The 21350-nt window shown below is 47.2% G+C and overlaps 1 protein-coding gene across 1 annotated transcript in view; it reads left to right on the top strand.

Moving 5' to 3' along the window:
• Nucleotides 1-21350, top strand: part of LOC129696854 (coiled-coil domain-containing protein 162-like) — a 77028-nt gene that overhangs the window by 24614 nt on the left and 31064 nt on the right. The window contains exons 7-13 of the mRNA XM_055634927.1: nt 567-662; nt 2326-2490; nt 3938-4161; nt 5008-5146; nt 7444-7564; nt 10974-11083; nt 15857-16018. Of these exons, the coding sequence (XP_055490902.1) occupies nt 567-662; nt 2326-2490; nt 3938-4161; nt 5008-5146; nt 7444-7564; nt 10974-11083; nt 15857-16018 (1017 nt within the window). The remainder of the gene's footprint in view (nt 1-566; nt 663-2325; nt 2491-3937; nt 4162-5007; nt 5147-7443; nt 7565-10973; nt 11084-15856; nt 16019-21350) is intronic.

Here is a 21350-nt window from a genome sequence, read left to right as displayed (position 1 = left end):
GAGTGGATGTGGAGAGGACGTTCCCACCAGTGGGAGAGTCTAGGACTAGAGGCCGGAGCCTCAGAATTAAAGGATGTTCATTTAGGAAGGCGGCGAGGAGGAATTTCTTTAGCCAGAGGGTGGTGAATCTGTGGAATTCGATGCCACAGAAGGCTGTGGAGGCCAAGTCAATGGATATTTGTAAGGCAGAGATAGATAGATTCTTGATTAGTACAAGTGTCAGGGGTTATGGAGAGAAGGCAGGTGAATGGGGTTGAGAGGAAGACATGGATCAGCCATGATTGAACGGCAGAATAGACTTGATGGGCCGAATGGCCTAATTCTGCTGCTACGACTTGTGAATTTATGATATATCTGTAGCCCTAGATATAGCTGGTAGGGCTAACGGAGTCAGGGGATATGGGGAGAAGGTAGGAACGGGGTAACTGATTGGGGATGATCAGCCATGATCACATTGAATGGCGGTGCTGGCCCGAAGCGCCGAATGGCCTCCTCCTGTACCTGTTGGCTATTGTGTCTACGGTTGTTTGCTTCTATTCTTGATCCCAAGGTATTTTCTGTTCCAGGCTCTCGTGCTGTTTCCCTGGCGATCATTCCTAGCGAGGGAAGGGCCTGTACCAGGAATGATCAGTAACCTGCAGAGCATGGAGTACAGTGTACAGGTGGGCTCACCTCCTCTTCAACACAGTGCACCTTAGTTGGTGTTTCCTGCTCATACATTGTACCTCGCCATTGTTCATTGTACCCCCCCCATTCTCCAATTGTAGAGTCGTAGTCACACACAGTGTGGAAACAGGCCCTTCATCCCAACTAGCCCACACCCGCCAACATGTCCCATCTACACTAGTCCCACCTGCCTGCGTTTGGCCCATTTCCCTCTAAACCCGTCCTATCCACGTAACTGTCTAAATCAGGGGCCGACAACCTGCGGCCCGTGGGCCGAATCCGGCCCGTGACCCAAAATCATCCGGTCCACAGGCGGATTTTGTTTTCAATTCGTTTTCGAGACCTGGGAACTGCAGCCAGTCCCGGGGACTCGAGGGATCTGGGAACTGAAGCCAGTCCCGGGGACTCGCAGGCGACTTGGGAACTGCAGAAAACTAATTGAAAAAGCACGTGAAAACAAATGCGAAAAACGACAGCAAGTGTCACACTAGTTAGTACTGTATATATTATTAGTACGTATTATTACTAATTTGTGTATTATTAGTATGATTTATTACTTATTTATGTATTATTAGTAAATTATTACTATTAATGTATTATTAGTGTATTATTACTAATCTGTGTATTATTAGTATGTATTATTACTATTTTGTGTATTATTAGTACGTATTATTACTAATTTATGTATTATTAGTATATTACTACTATTTATGTATTATTAGTATGTATTATTACTAATTTGTGTATTATTAGTATGTATTATTACTAATTTGTGTATTATTAGTATGTATTATTACTAATTTGTGTATTATTAGTATATTATTACTATTTATGTATTATTAGTATATTATTACTATTTATGTATTATTAGTATATTATTACTATTTATGTATTATTAGTATGTATTATTACTAATTTGTGTATTATTAGTATGTATTATTACTATTTATGTATTATTAGTATATTATTACTATTTATGTATTATTAGTATGTATTATTACTAATTTGTGTATTATTAGTATGTATTATTACTATTTATGTATTATTAGTATATTATTACTATTTATGTATTATTAGTATGTATTATTACTAATTTGTGTATTATTAGTATGTATTATTACTAATTTGTGTATTATTAGTATGTATTATTACTCATTTGTGTATTATTAGTATGTATTATTACTTATTTGTGTATTATTAGTATGTATTATTACTAATTACTAATTTAGTTAGCATGTATTATTATTACCTCCATTTATTAGCTGTGACAATAGATGTGGCCCGCTATCGGATCACAAACATGGATCCTGGCCCCTATGCAGAACAAGGTTGCCGACCCCTGGTCTAAATGTTTCTTAACCGTTGTGATAGTCCCAGCCTCAACTAACTCCTCTGGCCGCTCGTTCCATACACCCACCACCCTCTCTGTGGAAAAACGTTACCCCTCAGATTCCTATCAAATCTTTTCCCCCCCCCCCCCCCCAAACCTTTGGTTCTCGATTCCCCTATTCTGGGCAAACTTACTTACTTAGTGTGTTGGAGAGTGCTAGTGGGCGGGGATTGCTGGTCGGCGAGGTCTAGGACTTGTTTCCACGCTGTATCTCTAAACTAAACTAAAGGCTTGTCTGCTGGTGTTGCCCCCCTCTCTCTGCGACCCAGATGTGTCTGAGCGGCCTGAAGGACCGTGAGCGTATCGTGGCTAATGGTGAGCTTGCTGGGGTGTCTCTGCTGATGGAAGATGTGGTGCAGAGCGTGAGTCAGGCGCCTATGTTTCCCGAGGAGGACGGGGCCGCGGAGGACATGTTGGAAGCCAAAACGGAGGAGGTAAAAACACTCAACAGACGCTGTGTTACAACGAGCAGGATGACAAAGTTAGGATCCGACATCATCCAACACAGACGCAAAATGCTGGAGTAACTCAGCGGGACGGGCAGCATCTCCAGCATTTGGGCCTGTAGAAACATAGAAACATAGAAATTAGGTGCAGGAGTAGGCCATTCGGCCCTTCGAGCCTGCACCGCCATTCAATATGATCATGGCTGATCATCCAACTCAGTATCCTGTACCTGCCTTCTCTCCATACCCCGTGTTCCCTTTAGCCACAAGGGCCACATCTAACTCCCTCTTAAATATAGCCAATGAACTGTGGCCTCAACTACCCTCTGCGGCAGAGAGTTCCAGAGATTCACCACTCTCTGTGTGAAAAAAGTTCTTCTCATCTCGGTTTTAAAGGATTTCCCCCTTATCCTTAAGCTGTGACCCCTTGTCCTGGACTTCCCCAACATCGGGAACAATCTTCCTGCATCTAGCCTGTCCAACCCCTTAAGAATTTTGTAAGTTTCTATAAGATCCCCTCTCAATCTCCTAAATTCTAGAGAGTATAAACCAAGTCTATCCAGTCTTTCTTCATAAGACAGTCCTGACATCCCAGGAATCAGTCTGGTGAACCTTCTCTGCACTCCCTCTATGGCAATAATGTCCTTCCTCAGATTTGGAGACCAAAACTGTACGCAATACTCCAGGTGTGGTCTCACCAAGACCCTGTACAACTGCAGTAGAACCTCCCTGCTCCTGTATAACTGGTTTATACTCTCTACAATTTAGGAGATTGAGAGGGGATCTTATAGAAACTTACAACATTCTTAAGGGGTTGGACAGGCTAGATGCAGGAAGATTGTTCCCGATGTTGGGGAAATCCAGGACAAGGGGTCACAGCTTAAGGATAACGGGGGAAATCCTTTAAAACCGAGATGAGGAAATCTTTTTTCACACAGAGAGTGGTGAGTCTCTGGAACACTCTGCTGCAGAGGGTAGTTGAGGCCACTTCATTGGCTATATTTAAGAGGGAGTTAGATGTGGCCCTTGTGGCTAAGGGGATCAAGGGTATGGAGAGAAGGCAGGTACGGGATACTGAGTTGGATGATCAGCCATGATCATATTGAATGGCGGTGCAGGCGCGAAGGGCCGAATGGCCTACTCCTGCGCCTAATTTCTATGTTTCTATGTTCTATGTTTAGTCGGAGGGTGGTGAAACTGTGGTATTCTTTGCCACAGAAGGCTGTGGTGGCCATGTCAATGGATATTTTTAAGGCATAGATAGATTTTTTGATTAGTACGGGTGTCAGAGGTCTATGGGGAGAAGGCAGGAGAATGGGGTTCAGAGGGCGAGATAGATCAGCCATGATTGAATGGCAGGGAAGACTTGATGGGCCGGAAGGCCTAATTCTACTCCTATCACTTATGATCTTATAATCCCTGTTATTTACTCCAGGACTCTGCCATTGAAGAAGAAACGGATGGAACGCAGACGCCAGCCAACAAAATCACGTCCCCTTCAAAAGCAGCTGACCCCATATGGATGTACAAGGTGCTGAAATCCTTTCTGATCGTGTGGAAACAGCTGGAGGTATTTAAGGAGGAGTGGGGCAAGCTGAAGCTCGGCGTGGAACAAGTCAACTCTGCTGCCCTCTACAAACAGTTCTGCAAAGTATACAGGTGAGATTAAAGTCTGCAGATTGTAATGTAGGTATAGACAATAGACAATAGGTGCAGGAGTAGGCCATTCGGCCCTTCGAACCAGCACCACTGTTCAATGTGATCATGGCTGATCATCCCCAATCAGTACCCCGTTCCTGCCTTCTCCCCATATCCCCTGACTCCGCTATCTTTAAGACTCCTATCTAGCTCTCTCTTGAAAGTATCCAGAGAACCGCCCTCTGAGGCAGAGAATTCCACAGACTCACACCTCTCTGTGAGAAAAAGTGTTTCCTCGTCTCCGTTCTAATTGGCTTAGCCTTTATTCTTAAACTGTGGCCCCTGGTTCTGGACTCCCGCAACATCGGGAACTTTCATGGAAGGACATTCTTGCTATTGAGGGGGTGCAGCGTAGGTTTACAAGGTTAATTCCCGGGATGGTGGGACTGTCATATGCTGGGAGAATGGAATGGCTGGGCTTGTACACTCTGGAGTTTAGAAGGATGAGGGGGGATCTCATTGAAACATATAAGATTGTTAAGGGTTTGGACACGCTAGTGGCAGGAAACATGTTCCCGATGTTGGGGGAGTCAAGAACCAGGGGCCACACATTGAAGCTTGTTAAGGGTTTGGACAGCGGAGTCAGGGTATATGGGGAGAAGGCAGGAACGGGGTACTGATTGGGGCTGATCAGCCATGATCACATTGAATGGCGGTGCTGGCTCGAAGGGCCGAATGGCCTACTCCGGCACCTGTTGCCTACTGTTACCAGTGGGCACCAGAGTATTTGTTGATGATAAAGACTAAGGGCAACTGAAGACCCTGATAAAAGATCGCTGCAATTGAAGACTTGATCGTCCGTTGCAGGCTGGAGATCCTGTACCCGGCCCTGAAGCCAGTGGCCAGTCGGCTAGGTCTGGAGGAGGAGTACGAGAGAATGATGATGGACGATCTGCCGCTGCTGCCACCCAAAGGCACGTCAGAGATGGAGACAAAGAGTCGGCAGGTGGGTTGCGAGCGTCGGGGGCGAAGGACCAGCAGACGGACTGGTCACGTTTGGGTCGGGACACCTCCTCACACTTACTCACTGTCCCCACACACACAGCCTGACATAGCTGGGGCTGCTCCATGCCAGGGTGCCATTCCCAGAGTCAGAGAGTGATACAGCGTGGAAACAGGCCCTTCGGCTCAACTTGCCCATGCTGACCGAGGTGCCCCATCTACACTGGTCCCACATGCCCGCGTCCTATCACAATGAATGGCGGTGCTGGCTCGAAGGACCAAATGGCCTCCTCCTGCACCTATTTTCAATGTTTCTATGTTTCTATCCATGTACCTGTCCATTTCATTGTTATACTGCCTGCCTCAAAACAGGAGTAAAAGCAGGGATGTAATGCTGAGGGTTTGGTCAGACCAAAAGACACTGGTCAGGCCGCATTTGGAATACTATGAACAATTTTGGACCTCATTTCTGAGGAAGGATGTGCTGGCTCGGTAGAGGGTACAGAGGAGGTTTACAAGAATGATCCCAGGAATGAGTGGGTTAACATATGATGAGCATTTGTCGGCACTGGGCCTGTACTCGCTGGAGTTTAGAAGGATGAGGGGGGGGGGACCTCATTGAAACTCACCAAATGGTGAACGGCTTGGATAGAGTGGATGTGGAGAGGATGGTGCCACTAGTGGGAGAGTCTAGGACCAGAGGTCATAGCCTCAGGATGTTCCTTTCGGAAGGAGATGAGGAGGAATTTCTTTAGTCGGAGGGTGGTGAATCTGTGGAATTCATTGCCACAGAAGGCTGTGGAGGCCAAGTCAATGGATATTTTTAAGGTGGAGTTTGACAGATTCTTGATTAGTACTAGTGTCCGGGAGAGAAGGCGGGAGAATGAGGACAAGAGTGAGAGATAGATCTGCCATGATTAAATGATGGACTGGATAGAAACATAGACAATAGGTGCAGGAGTAGACCATTCAGCCCTTCGAGCCTGCACCGCCATTCAATATGATCATGGCTAATCATCTAAAATCAGTAACCCGTTCCTGCCTTTCCCCCCATATCCCTTGATTCCTTTAGCCCTAAGAGCTAAATCTAACTCCCTCTTGAAATGGGCCGAATGGCCTCATTCTGCTCCTATCACATGAACTTATGAAACATAGAAACATAGAAATTAGGTGCAGGAGTAGGCCATTCGGCCCTTCGAGCCTGCACCGCCATTCAATATGACCATGGCTGATCATCCAACAGTATCCTGTACCTGCCTTCTCTCCATACCCGCTGATCCCCTCAGCCACAAGGGCCACATCTAACACCCTCTTAAATATAGCCAATGAACTGGCCTCGACTACCCTCTGTGGCAGAGAGTTCCACAGATTCACCACTCTCTGTGTGAAAAAAGTTCTTCTCATCGGTTTGAAAGGATTTCCCCCTTATCCTTAAGCTGTGACCCCTTGTCCTGGACTTCCCCAACATCGGGAGCAATCTTCCTGCATCTAGCCTGTCCAACCCCTTAAGAATTTTGTAAGTTTCTATAAGATCATGAACATAACTGATTGAAATAAATGTTGTTCAAAAAAGAACTGCAGATGCTGGAAAAATCAAAGATAGACAAAAATGCTGGAGAAACTCTGCGGGTGAGGCAGCATCTATGGAGCGAGGGAATAGGCAACGTTTCGGGTCGAGACCCTTGTTCAGACTGATGTCGGGAGGCAGGGGTGGGGCGGGAAGAGGAAAGGAAGAGGCGGAGACAGTGGGCTGTGGGAGAGCTGGGAAGGGGAGGGGAAGGAGGGAGAAAGCAGGGACTACCTGAAATTGGAGAAGTCAATGTTCGTACCGCTGGGGTGTAAACTACCCAAGCGAAATACGAGGTGCTGCTCCTCCAATTTACGGTGGGACTCACTCTGGCCATGGAGGAGGCCCAGGACAGAAAGGTCGGATTGGGAATGGGAGGGGGAGTTGAAGTGCTGAGCCACCGGGAGATCAGGTTGGTTATTGCGAACTGAGCGGAGGTGTTGGGCGAAGCGATCGCCAAGCCTACGCTTGGTCTCACCGATGTAGAGCAGCCGACACCTAGAGCAGCGGATGCAGTAGATGAGGTTGGAGGAGATGCAGGCGAATAAATAGATGTCTTGCTTCAGACAAAAATGCTGGAGAAACTCAGCGGGCGAGGCAGCATCTATGGAGCGAGGGAATAGGCGACGTTTCGGGTCGAGACCCTTGGGTCTCGACCCGAAACGTCGCCTATTCCCTCGCTCCATAGATGCGGCCTCGCCCGCTGAAATAAATGTCTTCATCGCTTGTTACAGCTGCAAAAACTCCTGGAGAGTATGGAATGTTACATGATCCGGGAACTTCAGAGAAAGATAGCGAGGGAGTTGACCCTTGTCATGTCGGAGAGAGCCCGAGGAGAGGCATCGCTGCCAACAGGTAACGGATTTACAGAGGGGCTACACGCTGTTCCACGGGCACCCTGGGGGATTTCCGGGACTGCTGGGCACCGCGGGGGGGTTGAGTGCGTTCCTCGACAATAGACAATAGACAATAGGTGCAGGAGCAGGCCATTCGGCCCTTCAAGCCAGCGCCGCCATTCAATGTGATCATGGCTGAGGAGGGCAGTGGAGGCCAAGTCACTGGATGGTTTTAAGAGAGAGTTAGATAGAGCTCTAGGGGCTAGTGGAGTCGAGGGATATGGGGAGAAGGCAGGCATGGGTTATTGATAGGGGACGATCAGCCATGATCACAATGAATGGCGATGCTGGCTCGAAGGGCCGAATGGCCTCCTCCTGCAACTATATTCTATGTTTCTATGACTCCGCTATTTTTAAGAGCCCTATCTAGCTCTCTCTTGAAAGTACCCAGAGAACCGGCCTCCACCACCCTCTGAGGCAGAGAATTCCACACACTCACAACTCTCTGGGTGAAAAAGTGTTTCCTCGTCTCCGTTCTAAATGGCTTACCCCTTATTCTTAAACTGGGGCCCCTGGTTCTGGACTCCCCCAACATCGGGAACATGTTTCCTGCCTCCAGCGTGTCCAAACCCTTAATAATCTTATATGTTTCAATAAGATACCCTCTCATCCTTCTAAACTCCAGAGTATACAAGCCCAGCTGCTCCATTCTCTCAGCATATGACAGTCCCGCCATCCCGGGAAGTAACCTTGTGAACCTACGCTGCACTCCCTCAATAGCAAGAATGTCCTTCCTCAAATTAGGGGACCAAAACAGCACACAATGCTCCAGGTGTGGTCTCACTAGGGCCCTGTACAACTGCAGAAGGACCTCTTTGCTCCTATACTCAACTCCTCTTGTTATGAAGGCCAACATGCCATTCGTTTTCTTCACTGCCTGCTGTACCTGCATGCTTACTTTCATAGACTGATGAACAAGGACCCCCAGATCCCATTGTACTTCCCCTTTTCCCAACTTGACGCCATTTGGATAATAACCTGCCTTCCTGTTTTTACTACCAAAGTGGATAACCTCACATATATTGTAACATCGGTGAATAGTAGTTATATTTAGTATATTTGTTTGTCTTGTATTATGGTGGTGGATTCTGTTTTGTTTTATTGATGTAATTATTAATTTTAATAATTGACTACATTTATTGATTTAAAAAAAAAACATGGTAAAAAAAAAAAGTATAGAATTTAACGTAAGATGTTCATTACTGGGCACCATGTTGTAAGGAGGATTCTTGATCAGTACAGGTGTCATAGGTTATGGGGAGAAGGCAGGAGAATGGGATTGGGAGGGAGAGATAGATCAGCCATGATTGAATGGCGGAGTAGACTTGATGGGCCGAATGGCCTCATTCTACTATTCCTTACGACGTTGTGTCGTCAATCTGGAAAGGGATCTAGGAGTGCAGACACATAGTTCATTGAAAGTGGCATCACATGTAAATAAGTTGGCACATTGGCCTTCATCAGTCAGGGTATTGAGTATAGAAGTTGGGAGGTCATGCTGCAGTTGTATAAGACGTTGGTCAAGCCACATTTAGAATATTGTGTTCAGTTCTGGGCACCATGTTTATACCGCTCAGCACTTCAACTCCCTCGCCCATTCCGAATCCGACCTCTCTGTCCTGGGCCTCCCCCATGGCCAGAGTGACCACCACCGGAAATTGGAGGAGCAGCACCTCATATTCCGCTTGGGCAGTCTGCACCCTAGCGGCATAAACATTGACTTCTCCAATTTCTGGTAGCCCTTGCTGCCTCCTCCCCTTCTCAGCGCTCCCTCAGCCCTCTATTTGATTTTTCCATCATCGGCAAAAGATTCCGTCTGTCTACCTTATCTATGTCTCTCATAAGTTTATACACTTCGATTAGGTCTCCCCAGCTGTGCTCCAGAGACAATGGCACAAGTGTGTCAATCCTTTCCCTGTCGCTAATACCCTGTAATTCAGGCCGTACAGCCTGCATTACAAGGTTAATTCCCGGGATGGCGGGACTGTCATATGCTGAGAGAATGGAGCAGCTGGGCTTGTACACTCTGGAGTTTAGAAGGATGAGAGGGAATCCCATTGAAACATATAAGATTATTATTAAGGGATTTGACACGCTAGAGGCAGGAAACATGTTCAGTATACATATTCCAGTGTATACCAGAACCAGAATAACAGTCCCACGGTACGAGTTCATTCCAAGAAAAATCAAAAAAAAAAAAATGATGAAATGATTCAATTTATTGTCATTGTCAGTGTACAGTACAGAGACAACGAAATGCATTTTTTTAGCATCTCCCTTGAAAGGGAGACACAGGGCGTCGCGGTGTGCCCGCGCCTGCCGCCGTAATTACATTCCATTACAGGCAAAGGTGGGTGAAGTGTCTTGCCCAAGGACACAACGACAGTATGCACTCCAAGCGGGATTTGAACCGGCTACCTTCCGGTCGCCAGCCGAACTCTTAGCCCATTGTGCTATCTGCCGCCTTCATTGTGCTATCTGCCGCCTTCATTGTGCTATCTGCCGCCTTCATTGTGCTATCTGCCGCCTTGTGCAAACTCGTGGTAAGCACGGAGAATGAACGTAGCGGGTACGTTGGAGCTCGGGGACGTCCCTTAGCGGCTCGTAACGCTGACGGCAGGTACTCGGGAAGACCCGCTAACGGCAGGTAAGCACGGGAAGACTCGTGAAGATTTTTCAACTTGTTGAAAAATGTCCACGAGAGCCCCGAGTACCGACGAGTGGCCATTACCGTAAATCTACGAGTTCGAATCAGGGCAAACTCGGGAGGGCTCTTGGAATGAACTCGTACCATGGGACAGGGCTATAAAGGGTAGGCCATTTAGAATGGAGTTGAGGGAACACTTTGTCACCCAGAGAGTTGTGAATCGGTGGAATTCTCTGCCTCAGAAGGCAGTGGAGGCCAATTCTCTGGATTATTTCTAGAGAGAGTTAGATAGAGCTCTTAAAGATTGCGGAGTCGGGGGATATGGGGAGAAGGCAGGAACGGGGTACTGATTGTGGATGATGAATGGCGTTGCTGGCTCGAAGGGCACGATGGCCTACTCTTGCACCTATTGTCTATTGTCTATTATTTGGCCCATATCCGACCTGATCGAAGTGTATAAACTTATGAGAGACATAGATAAGGTTGGGCTGCATTTGGGGTATTGCGTGCAGTTCTGGTCACCCCATTACAGGAAGGATGTGGAGGCTTTGGAGAGGGTGGCGAGGAGGTTTACCAGAATGATGCCTGGGTTACTGGGTATCAGGTTGGACACACTTGAGTCATTTTCTCTGTAGAACTGGAGATTGCGGGCGGGCCTGATCGAGGTGCTTTGAAAAGGGTGAAAACTGCAGAGTGCACTTACAATTCCTCCCTCCTGCAGATGATTGGAAACGCTCAGTCATGGAAGAAAACTTCCCCATTGCAAGGCCTCAGATCGTGGAGGCATTTGTTCAGAGGATGAAACAACATTCGTGCGAGACTGAGAATGAGGTAAGACACAAACTCAACTTCCGAGACGGTAAAAAATCTCAAGATAAACAACGAAGGTCAGACAAAAATGCTGGAGAAACTCAGCGGGTGAGGCAGCGTCTATGGAGCGAAGGAATAGGCGATGTTTCGGGTCGAGACCTTTCTTCAGACTGATGTGAGGGGGGGGAGGGGGGCGGGAAGAAGAAAGAAAGAGGTGGAGACAGTGGGTTAAGGAGGAGCAGGGAAGGGGAGGGGAAGGAGGGAGAAAGCAGGGACTACCTGAAATTGGAGGTCAAAAGTTTAAGAATAAGGGGGGTAGGTCATTTAGAACGGAGACGAGGAAACACTTTTTGTTGTGAATCTGTGGAATTCTCTGCCTCAGAGGGCGGTGGAGGCCGGTTCTCTGGATGCTTTCAAGAGAGAGTTAGATAGCGCTCTTAAAGATAGCGGAGTCAGGGGATATGGGGAGAAGGCAGGAACGGGGTACTGATTGCGGATGATCAGCCATGATCACAGTGAATGGCGGTGCTGGCTCGAAGGGCTGAATGGCCTACTCCTGCACCTATTGTCTATTAATTAATAATAATACATTTTATTACAGACTCGAGGTCCAGACAAGGGGCAACATTACATTAAAAAATGCATTGCATATTAAATATGATAAAGTACATATAAAAATATTAGTATATCCCTTTTAAAAGCACCACAAATTATATATTTTTAAAAACCACAATACATAAGTGAAAAATACAGATTAAAGGAATGACCAATATCCTACAACGAGACACCGATACAGGGCTCTCATAGAAACATAGAAACATAAACAATAGGTGCAGGAGTAGGCCATTCGGCCCTTCGAGCCTGCACCACCATTCAATATGATCATGGCTGATCATCCAACTCAGTATCCCGTACCTGCCTTCTCTCCATACCCCCTGATCCCTTTAGCCACAAGGGCCACATCTAACTCCCTCTTAAATATAGCCAATGAACTGGCCTCAACTACCCTCTGTGGCAGAGAGTTCCAGAGATTCACCACTCTCTGTGTGAAAAATTTTCCCTCATCTCGGTCCTAAAAGATTTCCCCCTTATCCTTAAACTGTGACCCCTTGTTCTGGACTTCCCCAACATCGGGAACAATCTTCCTGCATCTAGCCTGTCCAACCCCTTAAGAATTTTGTAAGTTTCTATAAGATCCCCCCTCAATCTTCTAAATTCTAGCGAGTACAAACCGAGTCTATCCAGTCTTTCTTCATATGAAAGTCCTGACATCCCAGGAATCAGTCTGGTGAACCTTCTCTGTACTCCCTCTATGGCAAGAATGTCTTTCCTCAGATTAGGAGACCAAAACTGTACGCAATACTCCAGGTGTGGTCTCGCCAAGACCCTGTACAACTGCAGTAGAACCTCCCTGCTCCTATACTCAAATCCTTTTGCTATGAATGCTAACATGCTATTCGCCTTCTTCACTGCCTGCTGCACCTGCATGCCTACTTTTAATGACTGGTGTACCATGACACCCAGGTCTCGTTGCATCTTCCCCTTTCCTAATCGGCCAATATTCAGATAATAGTCTACTTTCCTGTTTTTGCCACCAAAGTGGATAACCTCACATTTATCCACATTATACTGCATCTGCCATGCATTTGCCCACTCACCCAGCCTATCCAAGTCACCCTGCAGTCTCCTAGCATCCTCCACACAGCTAACACTGCCCCCCCAGCTTCGTGTCATCCACAAACTTGGAGATGTTGCATTCAATTCCCTCGTCCAAATCATTAATATATATCGTAAATAGCTGGGGTCCCAGCACTGAGCCTTGCGGTACCCCACTAGTCACTGCCTGCCATTGTGAAAAGGACCCGTTTACTCCTACCCTTTGCTTCCTGTTTGCCAGCCAGTTCTCTATCCACATCAATACTGAACCCCCAATACCGTGTGCTTTAAGTTTGTATACTAATCTCTTATGTGGGACCTTGTCGAAAGCCTTCTGAAAGTCCAGATATAACACATCCACTAGCCTATCTGGCCCTGGGGATTTATCGGCCTTTAATCCATTCAAATTACCTAACACCACTTCCCGGCTAACCTGGATTTCACTCAGTTCATCTCATTTGACCCCAGGTCCCCTGTTATTTCCGGCAGATTATTTATGTCTTCCTCAACTAACTGTTTTTCCCTTTGCCAGCCGGGCAACCTTGACAGCTTTTTAGGTTGCCAAATGACAGTTTAGGTGGTTATTTAAGACGGTTTGCATGAAGTGTGATAATGTGCTTGGACGAAGTGCGTAATTACCAGTCGGAATTATGCTCAATGAAACATTCACATATTATGTTCAAGAAGGAACTGCAGATGCTGGAAAATGGAAGGTAGTCAAAAGTGCTGGAGAAACTCAGCGGGTGCAGCAGCATCTATGGAGCGAAGGAAATAGGCAACGTTTCAGGCTGAAACCCATCAGACTGAAGAAGGGTTTTGGCCCAAAACGTTGCCTATTTCCTTTGCTCCATAGATGCTACCGCCTCCGCTGAGTTTCTCCAGCACTTTTGTCTACTTTCACATATTATTTCTGCTTCAAATAACTCACAAACTAAACATATTCACCGATCAAGACATGATATACACCACAATGACATGCAGCAAAATTATAATACGATATCTCAACTCTTTTTACACATTGCAATTAATACAATTTCTATTAGTCCTTTCCACTTCCAAACAAAAATGTGGTTGGATTATTCAGCGTATGATCAACCTGTGTCAATAAATCCTGGACCTTGATAACATATATGCTTAGCCATGCACACGACAGATTGATGCAAGCATGTTTTCTGTGAAGGACCGAAAATTATCATGACATGGCCATAGCATGGGTCGTTATTGCTATTGGTACAGAAACATTCTCGCTTCCCACATAATTTATCCACAACAAAATATACAGGTTGCAAGGAATTTTCTAAAGGCATTTTATGATAATAGCTGTTAAAACTGACTATACCCATCTGACAGGTTAAACATTACACTAACTGACAAGAGGTGGCCAAAGGACATAACTGCAGCAAATGTTCATTTGGTAATATATTTAAAGGTGTCAAAACAAATAATAACATTGGGAATTAAAACACATTTGATTGCATTCCGTTATCAAACATGGTCAATGTTCGCTCTGAAGACCATGAAGCACAATGGGTTCGGGGGGTGTGTGAATCGGGGTGGGGGGGATAGATGGATGAAGGGATGGGGAGGTGGGGGGTGGCAGGAGAATCAATGCGAGGTGGGTAGGGTGATGAATAGATTTGGGGGGGGGAGGTAGATGGGGAGGGGAGCACAGGGGATGTCAGTGAGGACTGAATAGAGGAGGAGTGAATGGGGATTAGTGCGGGATGGAGAGGAGGGGTCCCAGGATAAGAGGGGTGGAGGGGGGCGTACAAGAGAGAGAGGGAGAGAGGAGAGGGGGGGTGGAAGGGGCAGAGGAGGTGGGGAGGAAGGAAGGTCAGCGCTCCTGGGACAACATCGCCCCGCTGCCTTGGCCGTCCCTGTCCAACGCCAAAGTGCCGCCGCCTCCACGTCACCGCCTCCTCTCCCCTGCCAGCCGACAGGAAGGTGCGGGGCCGAGCGGTACAGCTCAAAGATCCTATAGCTATAGGACCTGTCGTGCAGCTGCTTCAGACGGCGGAAGGAGGCCTCCGCCTCCCCCTCTCCCTCTCTCCCTCCTCCTGACCTCTGCGTGCGGGAGGGGTTGTGAAAGCTCCGTTGGCGGATTTGCAAGCAGTGGCCATTATCAGGGCGATGGCCGCCACTGCTTGCAAATCCATCAACGGCGCTTTCACAACCCCTCTCGCAAGCCGAGGCTGGGAGGAGGGAGGGAGAGGGAGAGGGAGGTTCCTTCTGCCGGGCGGGGTGCGGGAGAAGGAGGCAGTGAAGCCGCTTCCGCGACCCCTGATGCCGCTATTCGGAGCCCATCATTCGCTTCGACCCGTCGTCACCACGCACCCAGTATCTTTGTCCCACTATCAAAGATACTAGACGAATACAGCCGCCGCCGCCGACACGAAACGTCACGTTCCTATTCTCCAGAGATGCTGCCCGACCCGCGGAGTTACTCCAGTTTTTTTGTGTCTATCGGTATAAACCAGTATTTGGATTCCAAGCCGGGCAAAATGAGTCGGCGTTTAGGTTGCCCGGCGGCACTTTGAGAGGTCAATGGCACCCGGGCAACCGCTAATTTCAAGCACTGCCGATACCAGTGTCTCCACAGCTGGGATTCGTAGCGTGTAGTGCTAACCCTTATGTTTGACAAGGCCACAATAATGGAGTAATTTATCCTGCAAATGAATTTATACATGTGGATGTCTTAGGATAGCTTCTAAAGTACTGACTCCTGCAGCCACAAACATATTACTGGCACTACACCATCTAGGTTTCCTTAGCAGTGTACTCATGGCATCGTTATATGCCACCTTTAGTCTCTGCACACTTCTCTTTCCATAGTTCGACCACAGGTGTGCAGTGTAGAGTGGCGTGCAGTATGCTCTAAATAGCGACATCTTCACCACATCTGCACACGCATCAAATTTACGCAAGAGAATATTCGCCTGTACATACAGTCGTTGCCTATAAATATCCTCATCATCTGTCATTTGTTCTGTGATAAAATGCCCTAGATATTTTACCTCCTTACAGACACTAAGATTATTGTCAGACAATTTAAAATCAGGAAATTTTAGACATTTATCCTCTTTGGTTCTACAGATCATAACAGCACTCTTACTAGCAACATATTGTCTAATGCTTTGATATCTTTGCCAGATTACTTTCAGCAAAGATCACTTGAGTGACTGCCTCCTGAAGCTGGCCAGTGACGTAATCGCAAGGGAGCGCAGTAATTTTGAGACGTATTCCATGTTTTATGAGAACATACTCCGTCGGGAGCACCAGCTACTCTATCAGAAGGAACAGGTGAGGAGTAGTGGACATGGTTCAGAGGTCCAGTGGTACTTTAGTGTTGTGTGTTAGTACAATGATAGGTTGGGGAAGCTCTGTGTTTTTATCAGTTTGGTTTATAATCATAATCATATTTTATTAGCCAAGTATGTTTGGGTATAGAAGCTGGGATGTAATGTTAAAATTGTACAAGGCATTGGTGAGACCAAATCTGGAGTATGGTGTACAATTTTGGTCGCCCAATTATAGGAAGGATGTCAACAAAATAGAGAGTACAGAGGAGATTTACTAGAATGTTGCCTGGGTTTCAACAACTAAGTTACAGAGAAAGGTTGAATAAGTTAGGGCTTTATTCTCTGGAGCGCAGAAGGTTAAGGGGGGGACTTGATAGAGGTCTTTAAAATGATGAGAGGGATAGACAGAGTTGATGTGGACAAGCTTTTCCCTTTGAGAATAGGGAAGATTCAAACAAGAGGACATGACTTCAGAATTAAGGGACAGAAGTTTAGGGGTAACATGAGGGGGAACTTCTTTACTCAGAGTGGTAAATGAAATGAAAAAAAAAATGAAATGATTCAATTTATTGTCATTGTCAGTGTACAGTACAGAGACAACGAAATGCATTTTTAGCATCTCCCTTGAAAGGGAGACACAGGGCGTCGCGGTGTGCCCGCGCCTGCCGCCGTAACATTCCATTACAGGCAAAGGTGGGTGAAGTGTCTTGCCCAAGGACACAACGACAGTATGCACTCCAAGCGGGATTTGAACCGGCTACCCTCCGGTCGCCAGCCGAACTCTTAGCCCATTGTGCTATCTGTCGTAGCGGTGTGGAATGAGCTTCCAGTGGAAGTGGTGGAGGCAGGTTCATTGGTATCATTTAAAAATAAATTGGATAGGCATATGGATGAGAAGGGAATGGAGGGTTATGGTATGAGTGCAGGCAGGTGGGACTAAGGGGAAAAATAGTTGTTCGGCACGGACTTGTAGGGCCGAGATGGCCTGTTTCCGTGCTGTAATTGTTATATGGTTATATGGTTTTGCAACATACGAGGAATTTGATTTGCCGTTCAGTCACACCAATAAAAAGCAACAAGAACACACAAAATACATTTTAACATAAACATCCACCACAGTGACCCCTCCACATTCCTCACTGTGATGGAAGGTGAAACAAAATTCAATCTCTTGCCTTCTTTGCTCTCGGGGGCCTCGAGCCTTCCGTTGACGGGGTGATCTTGGCTCCCGTAGCCGGGGGGGCGTTTTGGCCCTCCGCGAATCCCAGCTCCCCTGCACCGGGCGTTCTATGTCGAACGCCGGTCGGTTTTGGAGCTTCCCGACGTCGGTCAAGGCAAGTCAACTTTTTTTGTCACATACACGTACAAGATGTGCAGTGAAATGAAAGTAGCAATGCCTGCAGGATTGTGCAAAACAGAACAGAACCAGTATTTACATTAAAAAAAAGACACAACAGTAATTACACCCCGGTGAGATCAGAGTTTACAGTCCTGATGGCCTGTGGGAAGAAACTCTGTCTCACCCTCTCTGTTGTCACAGAGTGACAACGGAGGCGTTTGCCTGACCGTAGCAGCTGGAACAGTCCGTTGCTGGGGTGGTAGGGGTCCCCCATAATCTTGCTGGCTCTGGATCTGCCCCTCCTGGTGTATAGGTCCTGCATGGGGCGGGAAGGGGAGTGTAGTTCCCATGGTGCGTTCAGCCGAACGCACTACTCTCTGCAGAGCCTTCCTGTCCTGGGCTGAGCTGTTGCCGGACAGGATACTTTCTACAGCACCAGAGTAGAAGCACTGAAGTATCCTCAGTGAGACTGTGAATTCCCTCAGCTGCCTGAGGTGGTAAAGGCGCTGCCTTGCCTTTCTCACAAGTGCGGCAGTGTGTGTGATATCCACACTCCTACCCGAGACTGCGAGCTCCTTGATGTTATAGTCACATGCACCGAGGTACAGTGAAAAGCTTTTGTAGCTGGGGACTTGGCAATTTGGGACCAAGTGCCAGTTTCCACGATGTATCACCCTTTGGCCTTTGACGCTACCCGTCAGACGGGGGGGGGGCAATTTACAGTGTTACCCCGCCTTCGTGTCTGTCAGTAGAAGATCTTCCTGAGGGGATTCTGCCACTGGGTCACTCACCCCATTTAAGGTGAGTACTTCAGTCACTTGGGCAGAGGGAACTAAGGGCCAAGTGGGGCGGCACGGTGGCGCCTCACATCGCCAGAGACCCGGGTTCCATCCTGACAACGGGTTAGACAATAGACAATAGACAATAGGTGCAGGAGTAGGCCATTCGGCCCTTTGAGCCAGCACCGCCATTCAATGTGATCATGGCTGATCATCCCCAATCAGTACCCCGTTCCTGCCTTCTCCCCGTATCCCCTGACTCCGCTATTTTTTAAGAGCCCTATCTAGCTCTCTGTTGAAAACATCCAGAGAACCGGCCTCCACCGCCCTCTGAGGCAGAGAATTCCACAGATTCACCACTCTCTGTGAGAAAAAGTGTTTCCTCGTCTCCGTTCTAAATGGCTTACTCCTTATTCTTAAACTGTGTGGCCCCTGGTTCTGGACTTCCCCCAACATCGGGAACATGTTTCCTGCCTCTAGCGTGTCCAAACCCTTAATAATCTTATATGTCTCAATAAGATTCCCTCTCATCCTTCTAACCTCCAGAGTGTACAAGCCAGAGTTTGTACGTTCTCTCCGTGACCTGCGTGGGTTTTCTCCGGGTGTTCTGGCTTCCACCCACACTCCAAAGACGTGCAGGTTTGTAGGTTAATTGGCTTCAGTAAAATTGTAAATTGTCCCCAGTGTGTGTAGGATGGTGCTAGTGTGCGGGGTGATCGCTGGTCGGCGCGCAAGGGCGAAGGGCCTGTTTCCGCGCTGTATGTCTAACCTCAACGGAAGTGCTGGGAGACGGGAGGGTGCGATGCCATGTTGGGACAAATAGCCAGTTTCTATGCTGAATGAGTCTGGACTACAAGACATGGGAGCGCCACATTTGTCTTAGCACGATTGCTATTTATTTGTTTCATTAAGTTCTAGGAGCAGAATTAGGCCATTCGGCCCATCGAGTCTACTCCACCATTCAATCCTGCCTGATCTATCTCAACACCATTCTCCTGCCTTCTCCCCGTAACCCCTGACACCCGTACTAATCAAGAACAGTCAATCTTAATTCAGCTTAAAAATACCCAATGACTTGGTCTCTACAGCCATCCGTGGCAATTCATTTGAGTAGTCAAGAGAGTGTTATTGTCATGTGTCCCAGATAGGACAATGAAATTCTTGCATGCTGCAGCACAACAGGACATGTAAACATTATACAGAATAGGTGCAGGAGAACCGATTCAATAGGTTCATGGTGATCATCCAACTCAGACCTCCATAACCATATATCCACATCTAATAAATATAGTGCATAATAATAATAGCTACTGTCTGCGTTCAGGAGAGTTCCAGAGTTTCTGTTGAAAAAAGTTCTTCGCATGGCGGTTTTAAAGGAAGCCCCCTATCCTTAAGCCTGAACCTTGTCCTGGACTTCCCCCGATCAGGAGCAAGGTTCCTTTACCTTCAACCCCTTAAGATGGAGTTGAGTGTGTGGCCAGAGATATGAACCAAGTGGGTCTTCCTTGATGACAGTCCTGACATCCCAGGAATCAGTCTTGAGGCTGCACACTCCCGCAATACTGCCATAGATTGGAGACCAAAACTGGTGGGGTGTGGTCTCACCAAGACCCTGATGACTGCAGTAGAACCTCCAGTCCTCACAACTTTTGTGAAAGCCATTCGCCGCTTTTCCGCCTGCTGCACGTGCCTCTTTTAAGTGGTGTACCATGACACCCAGGTCTCGCTCAAGCCACGATGCAACCCAAGCCACGATGCAACCGGTCAGCATGCTCTCTACTGTGCACCTGTAGAAGTTCGAGAGAGTCCTCCTTGACAAACCGACTCTCCGTAATCTTCTCAGGAAGTAGAGGTGCTGATGTGCTTTCTTTGTAATTGCATCAGTGTGCTGGGACCAGGAGAGATCTTCGGAAATATGCACGCCCAGGAATTTTGAAGTTCTTGACCCTTCTGCAGTTGTACAGGGCCCTAGTGAGACCACACCTGGAGAATTGTGTGCAGTTTTGGTCTCCTAATTTGAGGAAGGGCATCCTTGCTATTGAGGGAGTGCAGGGTAGGTTCACGAGGTTAATCCCCGGGATGGCGGGATGCGGAAAGAATGGAAAGACTGGAATTGTATTCACCAGAATTTAGAATGAGTGGGTATCTTATAGAAACATGTAAAATTATAAAAGGACTGGGCAAGCTAGATGCAGGAAAAAAATTCCAAATGTTGGGCGAGTCCAGAACCAGGGGGCCATAATCTAAGAATAAAGGGGAGGCCATTTAAAACTGAGACGAGAAAAAACGTTTTTCACCCAGAGAGTTGTGAATTTGTGAAATTCTCTGCTACAGAGGGCAGTGGAGGCCAAGTCACTGGATGAACTTCAGAGAGTTAGATAGAGCTCTAGGGACTAGCGGAATCAAGGGATATGGGGAGAAGGCAGGCACGGGTTACTGATTGGGGACGATCAGCCATGATCACAATGAATGGTGGTGCTGGCTCGAAGGGCCGAATGGCCTCCTCCTGCAACTATGTTCTATGTTTCTATGTTTCTAATTGCCGCTAGTGTGTCGGGAGTGGATGAGAAAGCGGGAGAACGTAACATTAGTGCTATCAGGTGATCGATGGTCGGTGTGGATTTGATAGACTCAAGGAACCAAGAGCCAGAGGCCATAGATTTATGTTGCGAGGGGAAATATTTAATAGGAACCCGAGGGACAACTTTTTCACACAGGAGGGTGGTGGGTAAATGGAACCATCTGCCAAAGAAGGTAGTTGAGGCTTAAGTTCATGTCATAGCTCAGAAGTAGACCATTCGGCCCATCAAGTCTACTCCGCCATTCAATCACGGCTGATCTCTCTCTCCCTCCTAACCCCATTCTCCTGCCTTCTCCCCATAACCCCTGACACCCGCACTAATCAAGAATCTATCTCCTCCTTAAAAATACCCGATGACTTGGCCTCCACAGCCCTCTGTGGCAATGAATTCCACAAATCCACCACCCTCTGACTAAAGAAATTCCTCCTCATCTCCATTCCAAAGGTAGATCCTTTAATTCTGAGGCTGTGGCCTCTGGTCCCAGACTCTCCCACTAGTGGATACATCCTCTCTACATCCACTCTATCCTGGCCTTTCACTATTCGGTACAGCTTTTGTGCTATCCCGTCTTATCCATAAATAAAAGTGCACAGAGCACAATAGGTGGCAAAATCCCTTCCATAATAACTCCCC

This window comes from Leucoraja erinacea, chromosome 5, assembly GCF_028641065.1.
Source record: "Leucoraja erinacea ecotype New England chromosome 5, Leri_hhj_1, whole genome shotgun sequence".
In the NCBI taxonomy this organism is placed as follows: Eukaryota; Metazoa; Chordata; class Chondrichthyes; order Rajiformes; family Rajidae; genus Leucoraja; species Leucoraja erinaceus.
This window is presented reverse-complemented; position numbering and strand designations above follow the sequence as displayed.